The sequence below is a fragment of the Zingiber officinale genome, chromosome 9B (assembly GCF_018446385.1).
Source record: "Zingiber officinale cultivar Zhangliang chromosome 9B, Zo_v1.1, whole genome shotgun sequence".
Taxonomy (NCBI): domain Eukaryota; kingdom Viridiplantae; phylum Streptophyta; class Magnoliopsida; order Zingiberales; family Zingiberaceae; genus Zingiber; species Zingiber officinale.
In genome coordinates this window covers 45,748,255-45,769,939 of record NC_056003.1, presented here as the reverse complement: position 1 = coordinate 45,769,939, position 21,685 = coordinate 45,748,255, and the positions used below count along the sequence as shown (strand labels likewise).

General features: G+C 39.2%; 1 protein-coding gene across 1 annotated transcript; it reads right to left on the bottom strand.

Moving 5' to 3' along the window:
* Window positions 1-2,183: 2,183 nt before the first annotated feature.
* Window positions 2,184-4,116, bottom strand: LOC122024402 (guard cell S-type anion channel SLAC1-like). Its single transcript, XM_042583025.1, has 2 exons — window positions 2,787-4,116; window positions 2,184-2,689 (listed from the first exon to the last, which is right to left on the bottom strand). Exons 1-2 carry the CDS (start codon window positions 4,094-4,096, stop codon window positions 2,320-2,322), a joined length of 1,680 nt encoding a protein of 559 aa, XP_042438959.1. The 5' UTR covers window positions 4,097-4,116; the 3' UTR covers window positions 2,184-2,319.
* Window positions 4,117-21,685: the final 17,569 nt, after the last annotated feature.

Here is a 21,685-nt window from a genome sequence, read left to right as displayed (position 1 = left end):
TGATACCATCAGTAACGCCCCGGCCCAGGCGAGCCCCACCGGACCGAACCAGGAATGCCACTAGAATTGTCCATCGGGTTGACAACTAGCTCCACAGACCACCGGAGGTCCTTTCAGCGCGCTTTGTCCGGTTATGACTTCGGATTTCCATCCGGAAACCCTAGATGAAACTGACGCCTACTATTCCCTCACTGGGGAACGCGTCCTGACCTACTCCACTCAGGAGAGTTTACCTGTTGCCAGACTGGTCCTCCAGACCGACTGGACTTTTGCTCAGCGCCCGAGACTCCAAGACTTTCTGCTGGACGTTCGCTCCACGATCCGTCCAGTCTTCCACCCGGTTCGCGACACCAGGACTTTCCACCTAGAGTCTCCGACTCTAGGGTTTTTACCCGAAGCCCTCGTCCCGCCAAGACTTTCCGCCTAGGGTTACCACTCCCTAGGACCTAGGATTACCACCCCCTGGGATTTTCCACTTGCTTAACCGTAGCTAGGACTTTTGCCTAAGTACACTTAGGACTTCCCTGCAAACTCATTCAAACATGTTAGACCACAAATAATCTTAACTTTGAACCCTTTTTCATTATCAAAACTCATGTTCGATTGTCGGATGCTTCTCGCACCAACAAATATTACCTGCGCGAAAGAGGATCTCACACTCGAAGGGATCTCCGCCGCCTCTAGAGAGAAGGGATCACGTCGGAGGAAGGGATCGCGATTGCGTCGGAGCAGAGGGGGTCGGCCATGATTTGGGATTTAGGGATCGCATGCGAGGGGAGGGGGTCAACCACTATTTGGGGTTTAGGGATCACTTAGGAGGATTTATGAGGTGGAATTTTATCTACCAATTTAATAAAATCGGTCACTACATGTTTATAAATAAAATAAATAAAATCATAAGTTAAATGACAAATGAAGAATTAACGACCAAGGTTATTACGGTCGCTAAACAGCGACCGATTTATAAATACGGTCGTTATTTAGTGACTAAATTATAAATGTAGTCGTTAAATTTTAGCCCAGATCGACCCATAGTCCGTTATTTATAAACGAATTTTTTTCAATCCTTGAATTAGCGACCGAAATTAATTTTAGCCGCTAATTTAGCGACTGAAATTAATTCCAGCTGCTAATTTAGCGACCGTAATTAATTTCGGTCGCTATTTAGAGACCGAAATTAATTTCAATCGCTAAATTAGCGGTCAAAATTAATTCCGGTCTCTAAATAGCGACCGAACCTAATTACTGTTGCAATTTCAATCACTATTTAGGCATTTTTTGTAGTGTAACAAAGACACTGAAGATAAACCAATCACCTTTTACCATATATATATATATATATATATATATTACACTGAAGATAAACCAATCACCTTTTACCATATATATATATATATATATATATATATTAGCAAAATAATTTAAATTCGTTACTCATATATCCAAATCTATGATCGATCCTAATCACCAAGGATTATATATAGATAGATACACACACGGCTTTATATCCACATTAGGTATGTTAGCAAAATAATTTAAATTCTTTACTCATATATCAAAATCTATGATCGAACCTAATCACCAAGGATCTAATTAATTGTAATAACGCATGTCATCCTTGACTACGTCACCTATAAAGTTCTCGTTCTTTCAAAGCCTTTCGACCCACCAACTGCTCTGATTACTTGGATGTTTTATATCATCCTTTATCGATCATCTAGAAGACCTTCGAGCCAAATTAAGTAACAAGCTTGGTTGCCTCCAATCAATTATCACAATTCAGCCCCAGTGAATCACAGACTCCATGTATAAACTATTGAGTACTGAAAATTTGACCCACACAATTTAGTGACACGAGAAAATATAAATTAAACTCTTTGTTAAATGCATCAAGATATAGTATTTGAACCTGACCAATTGGAACAGGATTGCACTACTAATTTTATTTTTTCTTTGATGTTTAATAATCTACTAAAGTTAGGGAAAAAAATGCAAAGTAATAAAATAATAAAAATAATCTCTCCTACTAGGCTCGATTTTGAACTCGAATTGTGAAAAGAAAAAAAAAAAAAAGACATACGGTGGCGTAACATATTTTTGAAAAACTTGGCATGCAAAAATAAAAATATGTACTGTGAACCCTGTTGAAAATCTGAAAAAAAAAATGATAATAGTATCTCCATTACATGTAAATCACAATCTATATGGATTGAACATTAACATAGCCCGTCCACCTGTTTATACATAATATAATATTTTCTGTTTTTTTTTTTTTGGGTTCATATATATAAATTTATTTTTGGGCGGGGCTTTTTTTTCCTAGTTCGTCTCTAATTCCTCCTGTTCGGAACCGCCCCTTCTGATGGAAGAGACAAGGGCCAACGGCGACTGCATCGCCCAGCGCTTGATGTCGTAGCTCTTATTGGCCGCCTTGCTCCGCTTCGTCGCCCCATTCCTGTCCTTGGTAATGGTAATGGCTATGGCGAGGTCGTTGGGGAATAAGGATTTCCACACAAACGCATGGAGCAGCGTGGAGACCAGCAGCAGCGACACGATGGTGGACGACATGAGCGACAGGCTCAGCGCCAGGGCCTTGCTGAAGAAGCTCGGCACCGCCTCCGCGTATTTGATGGTAGCCAGCGACGCCGTCGTCATCGGGAACGTGTACGACCACCAAGCCACCGAGAACCTGATCAGGAAATGAATGAGTCATATCGGTCAGCTGGGCTAATGGATTGAGAACTCGTGGTTTGCTACGGATTTGGTAATTAATTATATATATATACTTGAATCCCCTGAAGAAATTGATGCGCACGAATAGGGAGCAGTAGAGGAAGAGCGCGATGAAGTAGAAGGTCCTCGACACGGCGTCGAACTCGCCGTATATGGTGGCCCAGGCGATGCTAGCGGCGGATGGCGTGGCGATGAACATGGAGTAGACGGGGTGCAGCTCCTTGGGCAGGGCCTCGCTGGTGGTCAGCCGCTGGTAGAGCGTCACGAACACGCAGAGATAGTGGGCCAGGCCCACGGCCCATAGGAACTTACCGGCCTCCTGCCATCCTACCCTGGCCGCCAGGATCGCGCCGACGAAGTTGCCGACGACCGAGAGGTGGGAGGAGGGGTTGGCCACCTTGCAGAGGCGTCGCTTCCCGCCGGACAGCCACTGGCCGTAGATCTTTAGCTCGAGCAGGATGACGGGCGCGATGAGGACGCACCACGTGGCGGGGTGGAGGAAGAAGGGCCTCATCCGCGGCGGGGCGCCGATGGCGAGGAACATGCAGGCGATCGAGGGGGCAAAGAAAAAGTTGACTCGGACGGGGTGGAAGTACTCGCGGCGGATGGCCTCGAAGTAGAAGACGCATTTGAAGGCGTAGGTGACGGACACGGAGACGAAGGCAGCGAGAGCGAGGAGCCAGATGGCGAGATTGATGGCAGGGGAGACGTGGAGGAAGGCCATGGCAGAGCTGGAAGCGAGGGCGCCCCAGAGGATGGCCTGCGTGCCGAGGCCAAGGCAGATGCCGAAACAGCCGATGGGGAAGCGGAGCAGGAACGGCCAAACCTCGTCTTTGGGCAGCAGAATGTCCTCGGAATCCCTAACTTGGTCCAGCTCCGGCCCCCGGAGCGCCGCGAAGTACCTCCCCGCAGGGACGCTGTCACTGACCCTGGACTCCTCCGCCCTGGCTCCGTGCAGAGCACCACCCTCGCCGGCGTGATTATTCGGACCCGCCTCGTTCTCTTTCCTCGCCGCGGCCACCACTCCAAGCCCCGACTTCGTCCGGAACATGCTAAAATCACCCTTCCTCAGTCCGCCATCCACGCAGGCTCCCCCTCCCAAGCTCTTTCCACTCCGCGGCAAAGACCGCCGGCCTTCCCGGGACATGCGCGCGCTCTCCAACGAAATTTGCCGGCTAAACGACCTGCTGTGGTGCTTCTGCCTCCTCTCCGCTGCCTGCACGCCACCTCCCGGCGGGGGCATGGTGGCCCTATCGGTCGACTGCCAGCCTCTGAGGCTGCCGAGGTCATCGTTGTCCTCGCTTCGCGCCGGATGGATGTCGACGCAGCGGTGGTTTGCTGGAGAGCAAGGCGTGGAAGGCATGGTTGAGAATTCACGGCAGGGAAGCAGCAGGCCATTATAGTTCCGGAAAGAAATTAAAGGCTCTACCCTAAAACGATTAACTGTAGGTACGCAGTAAACACAGATGGAGATCCGTAGCCCTTTTCACGTGTGCATGGATCCACAACCACAAAGAGAGTGGAATTAACGAGATGGTGCATGGGATGTTCGTGGACAGTCGATGGGTTGGGCGATGGGGGCCGTAGAGCGGAAAGGGATGGGGGAAGATGATGCATCACGGGACGGGAGTTGACATTATAGGAAAACGTATTACAGGAATTAATTAAGCTTAAGAAATCATTATTTGTGTGTTACAAAAGTAGAATAACATTTATTCAGGCCGGCAGGATCTCGGCGGTTGAATATATATACACGCCTTCACATGATTCCATTGAAAAGGTTCCTTCCCGCACGAAATTAAGTAATTAATTTGGGAGATACAGATGGAGCACAGGTTCAAGGTCCACTTACTTTTGTGATGGTGTGGACCTGCATGCCTCGAGAGATACGAATTAAGGTGAACATTCTATGGAGAGAGGGTCAGTCATCTAAGCAAGTATAATTGAGTTGACAAGGATGTTCCTAGCGTTTCTTTGTTTTGAAATCAGGCGTAGGATGTTACTGGTGTTTCTTTGTTTTGAAATCGACCGTTTGAGCTTTTTAGATGTAATGGAATTTTTTTATGGAATTTGTTGGAGTAATATTGTATGAGTAAGCAAACGGAAATAGAGAAAATAAGAACTATAAAGATGGAATGGAGTTATGGTGTATCTTGGGCTGAGGCATATGGAAATATTTTCCTTTAAAATTTTATTTGTCTTCGCTACTCAAAGTTTGCTAATGAATTTTATCAACAAATTACTTCCAAGATACAGTAATCCTTTCAATATAATATCTAGTAAAAATATGGAGTTGCCAAATATATAGAAATTTAAATATTTATAGAGAGATTGATGTCTTTTATGAATCAATGTGTCTTAAATCAAACCATGCAAAATAACTATCAAAGTTAGTTAATTATAGATGAAATCGTTCAACTAAAAGACAATTGGTTCAAGAAAAATTCAAATGAAAATAAACATTGGTTCGACTCAAACTCGAAGATATATTACAATCTCATACAATCCCAATAGATTCCGGATTGATTCTAAAAGATTCATACATATAAGAAGGTATCTTTCGATTTTAACCTTCAATTAGTGAAATCTTCAAAATATTTAAAAGACTATAGTGTGCCTTGAACTTCATCTCTAAGCAAATATTGAAAATACACCACATATGAACTATCCTAGATTTCAAATTATTTAGCACTATTATGGCCTTGTTCTCCGTCTTGGATTCATGAACAGTTACAAGACTAAACTATAGTCTTGTTAGAAACAATTAGATTTCTCATTTTCAATAGGTGAAGTTTCAAATTATGTCTCTAGTTTCTTTGAGACTTGAACTTCATTAAAAGTACGTGCTTAACCTCAACCACATATCTATTTACATCAAGCATCGTAGAAGGGACTAGTAAAATACTTTGATGTCAAACTATGTTAGTATTAGTTCTAGCACCAATTATGATATGATTGTAAAGGGCTCATTTTGTATCATATATCATTATTAATAAAAGGAAAAGTTGATTATTATATTTATTTCAGTTCAGTACCGATTGAATAAGTATAATAATGTCCTTAGGTAATAGATTCTTATCTACAACATATCAATTGGTTGAATTAATAGTGAGATATTGTAGATATACATAGAACACTACTCTTAACTATTTCTAGTCGAGCATTAATATACAAGGACAATATTAATGCGTTGAGACTAGCATGTAGGTCAACGGATGACTTAATCTCACAAGTCATGGATATAAAATATCAGGTTGATATATGAGTATATATTAGAGAATATATACTGAATGACCCACCATGAGAATGTTTCATGGATCGTTATATGAGTGTCATAAACATTCTCATGTGACTATTGGTATGAATAGTCCTTTGACCTGAAATCACTACGGTTCCCTACATAAGGAGTTGTGTACTTTGGTATCGGCAAACGTCACCTGTAACAAGGTGGACAGTAAAGTCGATCACTGGGTATGCAATGAATTATGCGGAGGGATGTGAGTGATGTAGATGAGATCTATCCCTTCCATATGACGGAAGTGATATCTGTGGGCCCCTTGATCAGTAAGACACAAGAAAGCATGACCATGCACAAATGAGTCAATATGAGATGTTGAACTTATTTGATTGAGTGTGTCTACTTAGAGATCAAGAAACACAAAGGTTGATAAGAGGATGACACGATTTATATCTCATTGATCAATCTAGATATCAAAGATAGAGGGACCAAGTCATACAAGATAATAGCCACGGACAGGTTAGGTCGGATCTCGACTTTCTCGTCACTTGGGTAGCAATGATGCCTTGCTAGATGTCACTCATTGTTTATTGATACGGTGCATAGTCGTAGGGTCTGGTCAAGGGAACGTGGCAATCAGAAGTCAACGGGACGTGATGTTGGTGTTGGAAGCATCCGACGATAGAACTCAAGTTTTGATAATGGCAAAGGGATTCAAAGTTAAGTTTAATTGTTATCTAATGAGTATGATTGAGTGTTTCAGGAAAGTCCTAGCTGCGGTTAGGCAAGGGGAAACCCCTAGGGGGTGGTAACCCTAGGTCATAGGGGGTGGTAACCCTATGCGGAAAGTCTTGTCGCGTCGGAGCTTCGGGCAAAAATCGTAGGGGGCGGTAACCCTAGGTTGAAATCCTGGTGTCGCGAACCGGGTAGAAGTCTGGATGGGTCGAGGACCGGACATCCAGCAAGAAGAACGGAAGCATCGGACGCTAAGCAAAAGTCCAGTCGATCTGGAGGACCGAACTGACAAAAGGTAAACTCTCCTGAGAGGAGTAGGTGAGGACGCGTTCCCCGCGGAGGGAACAGTAGGCGTCGGTTCGACTTAGGATTTCCGGTCGAAAATTCGAAGTCAGAACTGGACAGTCCGGAGACTGTCAAAGTATTTTCGATCATCATATTTATTATGTGCTAACTTTGTTTGGCAGGATTTGTTGTGTTTGTATAGTCTAACATGTCTTGCAGGGTCAAAAAATAAAGTTATGCCTCGAATGAACAGTGTCCGAGGCGCCTCCATGGAGCTTGGAGGCGCCTCGGGTGCAAAGAGATCAGCTGGTTGCGAAGTGGGGCTGAAGGCACCTCAAAGGAGTCTGAGGCGCCTGATAACCATGATTTTACTGCATTATTTTGATTCATATATGCATGGTTTGATGTTGATTTCATAGGTTAAAATCATGGTTACATCACATTTTGTGCATTGTGTGTATTTTTGGACTTAATTGCAAATTACTTTATTTTTATATTATTTGATGCTAATATTTGATTCTTATTTTGTAGGCATCAAAGGATCTTGAGTTTGGATCTATTTGGACCGAAATTGGGCTCGAATCGGAGTTCAAACAAGAAGATCAAGCTTTGGAGCATTATGAGCAGTTCATCAAGAATAGGACAGATCTGGACCATCCATTTAAGATCTGGCTGATCCAACCTAATGGGGAGCAGATCTAAGCCATTGATGAAGATCCAGAAGTTTTGATCCAGATCTGAGTTCATCCAGCCATTGATCCAGCCGGATTAATTTGGGCCGTTCATTGAAGATCGGAAGATCTGGGCCATCCAATGATGATCTGATCGATCCGACCTAAGGGAGGGTAGATCCAGACTCTAGATCAAGATCAGTACCTTCGGATCGGATTTTGGGCAAGCTTTTACCATTGATTTAGCTCCAAATTGCTCCTAGCCGTCCGTTCAAATCTGGATCAGATTTAAAACAGAAGCTACAGTTCCCTTTCTTCTTCGTCGACTCCACAGCGCACAGCAGCTTCGTCCCGTGGCGATTTTTCTGGATTTTGACCCCGATTCCTTCTCCAATCGTTCTCTCAAGCTTCAACTTCATTGTAGAGCTTCACGGCAGCTCATCCCGATCATCTGGAGCCTCCGGCAGGTGTTCCTTCCGGCGCAATTCTCTTTTCTGCGATTTTCTGTTCCCGCCGAGATTTGGAGGTGGTCCTCCAATCTACGGTATCTCCGTCCATCAGAAACACTCGGAGGTGGTCCGTCGGTGTTCCTGAGCTCCATCCGATGCCCATCTGCCATCCACAGCTCCACTCCAGATCCAGAGATCCAGATTAGCAGATTTCCAGATTTTCGGCACTTGACTGGGTTCCGGGTTGTTCTTAGCTCGCCGGGGGTGGTCCGTCGGTGTAGCTGAACCTTCCTCGAGCTGATACGCTACTAAGAGTATTCATTGAGGTCCAGAGTCGGGTGGTTTCGATTTTGGCACTTTTGTGTGACGGCAAGAGTGTGAGCTTGTTAGATTGGTTGAGAGATTGGATTGGTTTACCTTTTCAGTTCATTTCATTTTTGTTTTATAGCTTAGATTGGATTCATTAATTGTTTGTTATGTTTTTAGCAGTAATTTAGTATTTCATTACTTAATTGAAGCTTAGTTTAAGTTAATTTGATGCTTGGTTAAGTGTTTAGAGTTTAAGTTCCAAATTAGGGTTTAAATCATGCTTTAGATTAAATTTTATTTCTGTCTTGTAATTTCATATTTAGTTTAAGTGTGTGTTAATAATTTAATCAAAACGTAGAGTGACAATGCGTTTGAGTTTGATTGTTGGCACACAAGTGTTCATTGGCACATAGTTAGGTTTCACTCTTGCATTAGATTAGTTTTTATTTGCTGTGCTTTACTTTTGTTAGATTTAGATTTAAGGTTTAAATCCCCCCATTTCCATTTTTATATCGAAAACCCCAAAAATAGGAATAAAAAGACAATCCTAAATTACATTCTATCATTGGTTCCTCGAGAGCGATCCTGAGCTCGTTACTACAACATTATTGTTTAATTAAGGGGTTCAGTGGAAAAATACATTTGTACAATTTGATTAGCGGATGTGACAGATCGGCTTATAAAATTTTGGCACCGTTGCCGGGGAAAAATATGCAATGTTTAGTAATTTTAGGATTATTGTTTTGATTGCTTTCATGATTATATATTCATGTGTTGATTTTATTTGTTCCTGAGTCTTCTAATTTAATTTGCTAGTGTTTCAGTGTAAGAACAGGAAATTCATGTGACCATGGATCCATATCATCAGTATTTTGGAGATGGGATGGAGAATTATTTTTATCAGCCTCAGACTCAGTTCTATCAGTCCTACCTACCTATGGAGCAGCGGAATAGGTATGAGGATGCACAAGAACAAATTGAAGAATCAATGTGGAAATGCAATGAAGTTATGCAACAAATGAGAGAGCATCAAGAGCAATAATTTGCAAGGATACAGAATATACAGAGTCAGTTAGATCAGATAGCATCATCTATTAATCAGTTACAAATGCAAAACTCCAGTGAGAAGATGGATTTTGGAGCGCTTGTCAGGTCTGACCCTACTTCTATTTCTTCACAAGAATTTTCTAATATTATTTGTGATGATGATGTAGTTGTTAAAATTCCTGATACTACTAATGATGTTGCTTTAGATGATGTGAGTGATGCAGGTATTGTTGCAGAAGAGAATTTAAGTGTAGGGGAATGCTTACTGGAAGCATTACCTCAAGAATCACCAAGAGATGAGGATGTGAGTGTAGGGACTTGTGCTATGGAGCCAAGCACCCAAGAATCACTACATGAAGTTGAACATTCGCCAGAACTGGAGTCTGAGCATTTATTTGAGGAGAAAGAGGTAACAAACATCACTCCAGGTACCTCTCAAGATGACAAGGTGAGTATTTTGTGTAATTTTTCAGAGAATTTTATAGAGGTACCATTTGTTGATTTTATTAGTTGTGATTCATTTCTTGAAATATCTTTTGCCCACACTAATGTTCTCCTATTTTCTTTTTATCCCATACATAAATGGGAGGTGTTTCCTTTTACTGATGTTGTGGAGAACATAAGCTTCCGGAGTGGGTGCTTAAACTGAACCGCCTTCGACATCCAGAAAAAGTTTTCAAGGGAAAAAGGATGAATAAAAAGAATTTAAGTGGAACCATGATTACTCCACTTCCGGGGTGGCTTCTCCTTCTAAACCTTCTTCAACCACCGGGAATTAAAGGGGAGTTAGTTCCAATTTTGCTTACTCTTGCATTTAAATTCATGCTTTGTGTTTAGTTTTTCTTTAATAAATTCTTTATACGTGTCTTTAGTTTAATACTTCTCATTTGCATTTTAGTTTCATACTTTGCATTTGCACTTTGTTTATACATTTTGCAATTTTATTTCCATACTTTGCATTTTGGTTTAGTATACATAGCATTTCATTTGAATAAAAGTCACCATGGGAATTTTCTAAATAATATTTGTAAGATGGTAAAAGTCTCTTAAATTTGACCATCAATTTTAGGTCATTTAACATGATTGGATGCTTTTCTTGCATGATATTAGTTAATTTGGTGGTGGATTCCAATGTGAACAATTGAGCTTGATTGTATGAATATTTCCTAGAGAGGTCCACTTAAAGCCTAAACTCTATTATTTTCTCTTGTGTGGCATGCACTCATAGCAAATTAAACTCTAGAACTTGCTTAGTTTCTTTTCAAAGTCACAATGGCATATGTATGCGTGGATATAAAGGATATTTGTCATTCTTGTTCTCTCACAATTTCAAATTCCTTTCTCCACAATTTTCTTAAAATATTCTTGTCTAGCATTCAATCCCTTGATTACCTTTGCTTGGTCCATTTCGTTGAGAGTTTTGGATTAATTGCTTGATGAGTTAGCTTAACTAAGAAGGACAAAGTTCAAGTGTGGGGGATGTGTTTTGTGTTTTTGAGTGATTGGAGTAATTGGATGCATTTGTTTATGGTCAGAATTCATATTCAAGCTACTGATGATGGTACACATGATCAAAGTTCATGGAGATTGGATGGCCGGAATATTGAATGTTCAAAGATAAGTTTGAATGCATTGGAGTTCAATGTTAGATACTATGGAGTGTACACAAGCTATAATTCAGGAAATGGTTTGAAGACAAGGGCTGATTTTGTAGTATTTTTGTGCCAACATGGTTAAGATTCCTTCTGTACAAGGAAGTGGTGAATGGAGGGTTCATTGGATTGAATGCTAAACCTAATCATTCTTAGAGTTTATTCATGGAAAGAGCAAGCTCCAATAGTTTGGAATTTTGGAAGTTGATACTATGGTGATACACTCAACGTCTTAGTAAGGTTTTGAATGCTGAAATTTTGTTTGCAAAGTTAAATGCAGGAATTGAAGCAAGTGGACTGTTACTGATGATAGCAGGCAGGACTGCAATCTGATTATTACTTCTGTGCAGTGATGGAATGCGAATGAAGAGAACTAAAACATCATTGAATCTGTTGCTGCTATGAACTAAATGCTTACACATTATTTTATTAGCAAGGATGAAGAAAGACAAAGAAAGTTGGCATTGGAGATGATCAAAAAAAAAAAAATGATCCAGATATGAGTAATGTGCAGAAACTCCAGAAATGCAGATTTTACAGAAAAGAAGCTGATTAGTGCCAATGCAATCTGTGGTATACTTAATTCTTTGTGTAGCTTTCTGAACATGACAAAATCTACAAATTCATTGAAACCAAATCCTTAAAATGAGATTTGTGATGGCACATTAAAATTTGATACACTGAATTTAGCATTGGCTATCAATAAGAACTTAGCATCAATATGCATAAGTGGAGTTGAAATGGATTCTGAAATGCTGAAATTGTGTTTTATTTAGTGCCAATCTTTCAACTATGGCGTGCCAAACTTGTTAAGCAAAGGGAATGTGGGAGAGCACTATTTCTGAAAATGCAATATTTGCTGCTGTGAAGAATTCTGAACTGTGTGAGAACAATGTGCCAATTTTTGTCATTAACAACCCGGAACTCCTACTGAATCAGTATTGAAAATAATTCCATTAGGGCATGACAATTGTATGAAGAAATACCAGATTTGGAGGAAGATGATAGCTGTAAGTTAATAGTGTAGATTTTCCTTCAATGTCTTAGTTATGGAGAATCTGAACAAAAATGATTGGAAGAAATCTTAGGAGCTCAGAGGGAGACAGCATTAACATAAAAGGGCTGACAAAGGGGCAATTGAATTTGGCAATGCAGAACTAAGCAAAGCTGACAGAAATGGAACTTATGAATCAACAAGTATATGTTTAGTGCTAACTTTTAATGTTGTTTAAGATTATCAGCATTTTGAATTGGAATGTAAGATAATTCAGTATCAAATGATAATTCAGTATTGATAGCTACCAAGGGTTGAGGTGGAATTAGATGTTGGCAGTTGAGTTTAGCTGGGAAATTGCTATAGAAATGGCTGCTGTTGGACAGGTAACAATAGTCTAAGTTGACTCTGTAAAAACAGAAAAGAAATAGCAATTTGCAGAAAGTAAAACATTGGCAAGGAGCAGTATCGAGATTCTGTTCAGAAGTGCATGTTTTCTGGAAAACCAGAACTTAACATTGAGATGTGATATTATATTTGGTTTTTCAGTCATATGGTGCAGAGTGATGCAGAATTAAGCATGTCTGAAAAAGTTGGAAAGCTGTGCAGTTTGGAATGAATGGAGATATTGCTGAGAAGGAAACAAAGCAACATGACAGAAAATCTGCAGAATTAAAGGATCTGCGACAACTTCAACATTTTGTGTGCCAACTCTAGTGCCAAATGATTAATTGAGTGACCATTTTGAAATCTGGACTGAATGACTGAATCTGTAAATGCTAAATACCACTGAAGCAGGATGAGAAAAGAACAGAAGTTGCAGCTAAAAAGAATGAGAAAAGTGGCTAGAAGAGTATCAACCTATAGGTAATGAAGGTTATGTTTTGTTGCTCGAGACGACCAAATTTTAAGTGTGGGGGAGGGAGTTATTCTTCATGATTTGAGATTATTTTTGAAGTTCTAAAGTGTTGGAATTGAAGTGAAAAAAAAATGAGCAAAAACAGTGAGAAAAAGAATGACAAATCAAGAGTATCAAGTGTGAAGGAAGAGTATCAAGATTTTCAGTTTGCTATTAAATTGGAGGGGAGGTTAGCTTGGCATTTTGAATTGATAAAAACAAATTGTATTCATTTCTTTTTACATCAAATGGGTCAACTCATCAAGTAAATTCCTTCCATACTCTCATTCTCTTCATTGATGCCTTTTCTTTTGTCTATTTTATTCACTTCTATTGTTCTTTTTTGCTTCTATTTCAATTTTTCATGATAATATCCTTTTGATTCATGTATGCTATGTTCTATGGTGGTGGAGAATTAGAAAATGAGCAAGCCTATGGTAGTGAAATGTTGTGAGTTGCATTGAGTGAGCTCCACATATATGCAATTTTGAGTGTGAGAGTTAGAATAGGTAAATCCCTTGAGAGAGTGCAACTTGCTTAAATTTTTCAATTGGATTGAAACTACCATACCTACTGATTATTGTTTGAATTATATTCATGATTGTTTGTGATCTTAAGATGATCTTAGTTAAATTCTTTTTACTATCTTTTAGATATTGCTAGGGAATTTTCTATGGAGATGATTTTTAGTTTTCTTTACTTGCACGGGACGTTCAAGACTAAGTGTGGGAGATTTGATAACCATGATTTTACTGCATTATTTTGATTCATATATGCATGGTTTGATGTTGATTTCATAGGTTAAAATCATGGTTACATCACATTTTGTGCATTGTGTGTATTTTTGGACTTAATTACAAATTACTTTATTTTTATATTATTTGATGCTAATGTTTGATTCTTATTTTGTAGACATCAAAGGATCTTGAGTTTGGATCTATTTGGACCGAAATTGGGCTCGAATCGGAGTTCAAACAAGAAGATCAAGCTTTGGAGCATTATGGGTCGTTCATCAAGAATAGGACAGATCTGGACCATCCATTTAAGATCTGGCCGATCCAACCTAATGGGGAGCATATCTAAGCCATTGATGAAGATCCAGAAGTTTTGATCCAGATCTGAGTTCATCCAGCCATTGATCCAGCTGGATTAATCTGGGCTGTTCATTGAAGATCGGCAGATCTGGGCCATCCAGTGATGATCTGATCGATCTGACCTAAGGGAGGGTAGATCCAGACTCTAGATCAAGATCAGTACCTTCGGATAGGATTTTGGGCAAGCTTTTACCGTTGATTTAGCTCCAAATTGCTCCTAGCCGTCCGTTCAAATCTGGATCAGATTTAAAACAGAAGCTACAGTTCCCTTTCTTCTTCGTTGACTCCACAGCGCACAGCAGCTTCGTTCCGCGGCGATTTTTCTGGATTTCGACCCCGATTCCTTCTCCAATCGTTCTCTCAAGCTTCAACTTCATTGTAGAGCTTCACGGCAGCTCATCCCGATCATCTGGAGCCGCCGGCAGGTGTTCCTTCCGGCGCAATTCTCTTTTCTGTGATTTTCTGTTCCCGCCCAGATTTGGAGGTGGTCCTCCAATCTACTGTATCTCCGTCCATCAGAAGCACTCGGAGGTGGTCCGCCGGTGTTCTTGAGCTCCATCCGATGCCCATCTGCCATCCACAGCTCCACTCCAGATCCAGAGATCCAGATTAGCAGATTTCCAGATTTTCGGCACTTGAGTGGGTTCCGGGTTGTTCTTAGCTCGCCGGGGATGGTCCGTCGGTGTAGCTGAACCTTCCTCGAGCTGATACGCTACTGAGAGTATTCATTGAGGTCCAGAGTCGGGTGGTTTCGATTTTGGCACTCTTGTGTGACTGCAAGAGTGTGATCTTGTTAGATTGGTTGAGAGATTGGATTGGTTTACCTTTTCAGTTCATTTCATTTCTGTTTTATAGCTTAGATTGGATTCATTAATTGTTTGTTATGTTTTTAGCAGTAATTTAGTATTTCATTACTTAATTGAAGCTTAGTTTAAGTTAATTTGATGCTTGGTTAAGTGTTTAGAGTTTAAGTTCCAAATTAGGGTTTAAATCATGCTTTAGATTAAATTTTATTTCTGTCTTGTAATTTCATATTTAGTTTAAGTGTGTGTTAATAATTTAATCAAAACGTAGAGTGACAATGCGTTTGGTTTTGATTGTTGGCACACAAGTGTTCATTGGCACATAGTTAGGTTTCACTCTTGCATTAGATTAGTTTTTATTTGTTATGCTTTACTTTTGTTAGATTTAGATTTAAGGTTTAAATCCCCCCATTTCCATTTTTATATCGAAAACCCCAAAAATAGGAATAAAAAGATAATCCTAAATTACATTCTATCATTGATTCCTCGAGAGCGATCATGGGCTCGTTACTACAATATTATTGTTTAATTAAGGGGTTCAGTGGAAAAATACATTTGTACAATTTGATTAGCGGATGTGACAGATTTGCTACATCAGCGCCTCAGACACTGGCTTGGAGGCGCCTCAGAGGTTTGTTGGAGGCACCTCCAGGCAGGGATAAGAGCAGTCAGCGGAGCTTATCACAGCGCAGAAAGAGGGTTAAGTGCTGGGGTTTAAGGTGCCTTGACTGACATTAGAGGCGCCTTCAACATCCAATAAAAGGACATCTCGACCAGCAGCACAGTAGATCAACGAACAAGCAACCCTTCTCCGATAAGCTGCTAACGAGACAGTCCGACGAAGCTATAACTCGACGCTGACGACCCGGAGCTTCCAAATTTCTTTTTCCCATTGTCGTTGGTATAATTCTTATTCTATTTGTATTTAACTTGTAATAATTTTACAATATTATAGTTGTTGCCCGCAGTAAAAGTTCAACAAACTTGGGCCTTGGAGTAGGAGTCGCCACAGGCTCCGAACCAAGTAAACAACCTGTGTTAGCGTGTGTTTCTCTTATTAATTTCTGTTGCGTTTATTACTCGATTGTTTTAAGAATCCGAAACGAGTGAAAGCCACAAGCGCTATTCACCCCCCCTCTAGCGCTTCTCGATCCAACAATTGGTATCAGAGCGGGGTTGCTCTGAATTGGCACAACTACCGTTCAAGCATTTTTTTGTCGCTTTCTCGTTCTTATAGGGTAAAACCTTACGCCTTTCATTTTTTTCCTCCAAAATTAATTTCGAAAAATTCATTGCCATTTTTTCACCATTGGTCCATATTAGCAAAATATCGAGATTTCAAAATTTTGAAATAATATTTTTATATATATTTTTTAATATTTTTTTAATATTTTATTATTATTGTTTTTCAAAATTAGTTACTTGTTATCTTTATCCTCTCTCGCACTACTAATCCAGAATCAAGTCCTGGGACCAGTTGTTTTTCTCTTCTTTTTTTTTGTGCAGGCTTTTCAAATGGCCCTCTAAGAAGGCATTAGCACAGTCCGCCCGCCACTCTTCTCCGGCGAGGACTTTGCCTATTGGAAGAACCGGATGGAATACCACCTCAAGACGCAAGTCGAGATGTGGATCATTATCCAGACCGGTCTCGAGCTTCCACGCGACAGCACTGGAGAACTCGTCTCATGCACCAATTGGGATGCTAGCATAAAGAAGAAGGTGGAAGCTGATGTCAAAGCAACCTGCATACTACAATGCGACCTTTCAAAAAAAGAACTCAACAAAGTTGGACCATTCTCAAGTGCAAAAGAGTTGTGGAACAAACTAATCGAGTTGCACGAGGGCACCTCCGATGCTAAAGTAAGTAAGCGCGACTTAATTTTCAACAAATTATACAATATTAAAATGTAGGAAAGTGAGATGGCCAGTCAGCTCCATGCACGCATCCAGGACCTACTCAACGGGCTTCATGCGATCGGCCAAAAGGTGGAGAACAGGGACATCATAAGGTATGCCTTAAACGCCTTTCCAAGGAATACCTTGTGGGCATCCATGGTAGATGCTTACAAGGTTTCCAAGGATCTTTCTTCCATAAAATTAGATGAAATGTTTTCTGAATTTGAGTTGCATGAGCAGATTAATGCACGCCCGGTCGAAAAGGGTATAGCTTTGGTTTCAGGTACTAGCAGAACGCGCGAACCGACATCAAGGTGCAAATCCAAACCCGAGTCCAAAGACGAATCGGACGTAGAGGACGAAGACGAAGTTATTTTCGAACTAATAAAGCTCGTACGGAAGATATGCAAGTCGAAGAAGGCAACTCAAACAAACACAAAGGACAGATCTGGAGTCACCTGCTACGGTTGTAACCAGAAGGGGCACTACAAGCCGGATTGTCCAAACAAAAAGCAACGCAAAAAGAAGGCATTGAAGGCAACCTGATCCGAGTCGTCAGATGAATCCCAGACTGATGAAGAAGAACCGAAGAGCTTCCTTGCATTACCAGTGCAAGCAAACATCGTCGAAACTGAGACCGAGTCCGAGACTGAAGTCGAGAACGAATCAGAAACCGAGTCTGAGCAAAGCAACGGATCCGAAGATCTAAACCCCACTGTAAGTGCCTTACTCGCCGAAACTCAATTAGACGATTTAAAAAATATAGTTCCTTATTTATTGAAAAAGTTGGCTAAATCTAACGTTCGGGTCAAGTCACTCCAAAAGGAGGTAACATTCCTTAAGGAGGCGACTGACTTGAGTTCTTTAAATGAGCCAGTTCAAATTGGAAACTCAATTCAAGTCAAACAACTTGAGGAAGAAAATTTCAATTTGAAAACTCAAATTAAAGAACTCAAAGACACGTTGGAACGGTTCACTTTGGGTTCCAAGAATCTGGATTTGATTCTTGGAAAACAGCGAGTCATTTACAGCAAGTCTGGACTTGGATTCAAAACCAAAAGCAAGTATAAATCATATCTATATCTAGTAAATAGAAATAATAGAAACATAATTCAAGCATGGGTCCCTAAGTCAAACTTGGTTAATCAAATTGGACCTGGTCACTATTGGGTCCCCAAGGATCAGATCCATTTCCTTGATAGACCATATCGAGGCTATGATCCAGGGGGAAATAAATAGATAAAATTGATTAATGCTTGTTTATTTATTTTCCTTGCAATATACATGCTTTGACTAGGATAGTTTAAGGATCTAGGCGTAATTTACACTTGCTAGTTAAATCTAGGAGTTTCAAAAAGAAAATTAAACATATATTTCTTTGAGCAATTCTGTCTAGAAAGGGGTGGATGATCCCATACCCAAGAAGGCCTAGAGCCTCGCCCTGACCTGGGAATCAATCATGGAAAGACATATTTAATTGACTAATTGGAAAACCTAAGTTTAACTCAAATGTAAATTAATCCTTAGAAATAAACTAAATTAAAGATAACCATCTCACAAAATTACTTAAGATTACCTGATTGATAATTTATAATCGGGTGAGATAGATCTAGGGTTAAATAAGTTCAAATTTTTCAAAATTTAATCAAATATAATTAAAATCAACTAAACCCAATTAACCTTTATTTAAAAAATTATTTGAAAAATCATTTTAAAATTTATTTAAAAATTATTCGAAAAATCATTTTGAAAATTCTTTAAAAATTATTTGAAAAATCATTTTAAAAAATTCTTTAAAAATTATTTGAAAAATCATATTAAAAAATTATTTAAAAAATTATTTGAAAAATCATTCAAAAAATTCTTTAAAAAATTATTTGAAAAATCATTTTAAAAAATTATTTTAAAAAAATTATTTTAAAATTCATTTTAAAAAATTATTCGAAAAATCATTTTAAAAAGTTCTTTAAAAAATTATTTGAAAAATCATTTTAAAAATTCTTTAAAAAATTATTTAAAAAATCATTTTAAAAATTATTTGAAAAATAATTTTAAAAAATTCTTTTAAAATTATTTAAAAAATCATTTCAAAAATTACTTGAAAAATCATTTTAAAAAATTCTTTAAAAAAATATTTGAAAAATCATTTTAAAAAATTCTTTAAAAATTATTTGAAAAATCATTTTAAAAATTACTTGAAAAATCATTTTAAAAAATTCTTTAAAAATTATTTGAAAAATCATTTTAAAAAATTCTTTAAATAATTATTTGAAAAATCATTTTAAAAATTCTTTAAAAATTATTTGAAAAATCATTTTAAAAATTCTTTAAAAAATTATTTGAAAAATCATTTAAAAAAATTCTTTAAAAATTATTTGAAAAATCATTTTAAAAATTACTTGAAAAATCATTTTAAAAAATTCTTTAAAAAATTATTCGAAAAATCATTTAAAAAATTCTTTAAAAAATTATTTGAAAAATCATTTTAAAAAATTCTTTAAAAATTATTTGAAAAATCATTTTAAAAATTATTTGAAAAATAATTTTAAAAATTACTTGAAAAGTCATTTAAAAAAATTATTTAAAAAACTATTTGAAAAATCATTTAAAAAATTCTTTAAAAAATTATTTGAAAAATCATTTTAAAAATTATTTGAAAAATCATTTTAAAAATTCTTTAAAAATTATTTGAAAAATCATTTAAAATCGTTTGAAAATTACTTCAAAAACTTATTTTACAAATCCTTTGGAAAATCACTTTAAAACCTTGTTTAAAAATCCTTTGAAATTATTTCAAAAACTTATTTAAAATCCTTTGAAAAATTATTTTAGAAACTGTTGTTAAAATCTTTTGAAAATTATTTCAAAAACTTATTTAAAATCCCTTGAAAATTACTTCTAAAACTTATTTAAAATTTTTATTTAAATCTTTCAAAATGCTTTGAAAAATCATTTTAAAAATCTTTTAAAAGCATACTTTGGAAATTATTTGAAAATTTTAAAAATGACTTCTCAAACTTAGATTTTAAAATCCTTGAAAAAATTGTGATTCCAAACTTATGGCAAAATTTTCTAACTTAGCTAAATATTTACAAGAAAACTTATTTTAAAAGAGCTAAGTGTTACTCATTTTACTCTCTTATTTATTTTGATATATGGCAAAGGGGGAGAGTATAAGGAAATTCAAAAGAAATTAAAGAAAATATAAAATAAAAAGAAATTATTTTAAGGGGGAGCTTTAATGTGCTTTTGTTTTATTTATGCTTGTGCTAATTTATGCTTATCTTTATTGTATTTTTTTATTTAACTTTGAATTTCGGTTGTCATAATCAAAAAGGGGGAGATTGTTGGTGCGGGAAGCATCCGACGATCGAACTCAAGTTTTGATAATGGAAAAGGGATTCAAAGTTAAGTTTAATTGTTATCTAATGAGTATGATTGAGTGTTTCAGGAAAGTCCTAGCTGCTGTTAGGGAAGGGGAAAACCCTAGGGGGTGGTAACCCTAGGTCATAGGGGGTGGTAACCCTATGCGGAAAGTCTTGGCGCGTCGGAGCTTCGTATAAAAATCCTAGGGGGCGGTAACCCTAGGTTGAAATCCTGGTGTCGCGAATCGGTTAGAAGTCTGGATGGGTCGAGGACCGGACATCCAGCATGAAGACCGGAAGCATCGGACGCTGAACAAAAGTCCAGTCGATCTGGAGGACTGAACTAGCAAAAGGTAAACTCTCCTGAGAGGAGTAGGTGAGGACGCGTTCCTCGCGGAGGGAACAGTAGGCGTCGGTTCGATCTAGGATTTTCGGTCAAAAATTCGAAGTCAGAACTGGATAGTCCGGAGACTGTCAAAGTATTTTTGATCATCATATTTATTATGTGCTAACTTTGTTTTGCAGGATTTGTTGTGTTTGTATAGTGATCCGGCAGTAAGAATGGGGGACCCACTTCCTGAAGGGTCTCAGCTTGAGGACAGATGGAGGGCTGACTAAGCGGTTAATGGCCGCGCCGAGCAGCTGAGTAGGTCCGAGCGGAACCAAAGATAACCCAGTCATGGGCTTGGGTTTCCGACGCCAAGGCGGGAGAACCGAATGGCCGAGCGGGGAGTCTGCCCGGCTAGGACCGAAGGGCCGAGCGGGTGGTCCGTTCTGCCAGGATAAGGGCGAGGGTACAAAGGTTAGCCGAGCGGCCTATTCGTTCGGCTCAGGATATGGGATGTCAGCAAAGGCATGTCTGATGATTACGTCGTACACAAGAGTGCACGATGAAGGATCTCGCCGTCACATCATGGAGAGGTTGGTACAGTAGCGGTATAGCCTTATGGACATCTTTCTGACAGACCCATACCTGGGCATGGTCCTTCTGATAGACCCATACCTGGGCATGGCCGAAAGCAGGTGATTGCTTTGATTGGCGCGCCCAGGCTCCTTCGAGAGGTCTATATAAGGTCTCCATTTCTTCACCGGAGGTACACGAGTCTTGATCCTGAGGCCACCTTTTTGTTATTCCTCGTCTGACTTGAGCGTCGGAGGGCCGTCGCCGGGACACCCCTCCCGGCTCGGTTTTGTTGCAGGTTCACCGGAGCACTCGAGGATCCAGCAAGAAGCACCACACCCCCAGCTTCCGTTGACTCCTGGTTCGGACAGGATCAATTTGGCGCCGTCTGTGGGAACGCTCCTGCATCCGACTGGAAACAATGGATGAGGCTGGACGACAACACACGGTGGCACTTTCGACGGAAGAACTCGAAGCTCTGGTCGAGATAAGGGCCGCCAAACTTGTGGAGCAAAAACAGAAAGCATCCGCCGAGCGGCCGGAGCAACAAGCAACATCTGCGTCGGGTGGCCGAGCAGAAGCACCTCAAGCCACCGTTGCATTCCATCGGGCCTT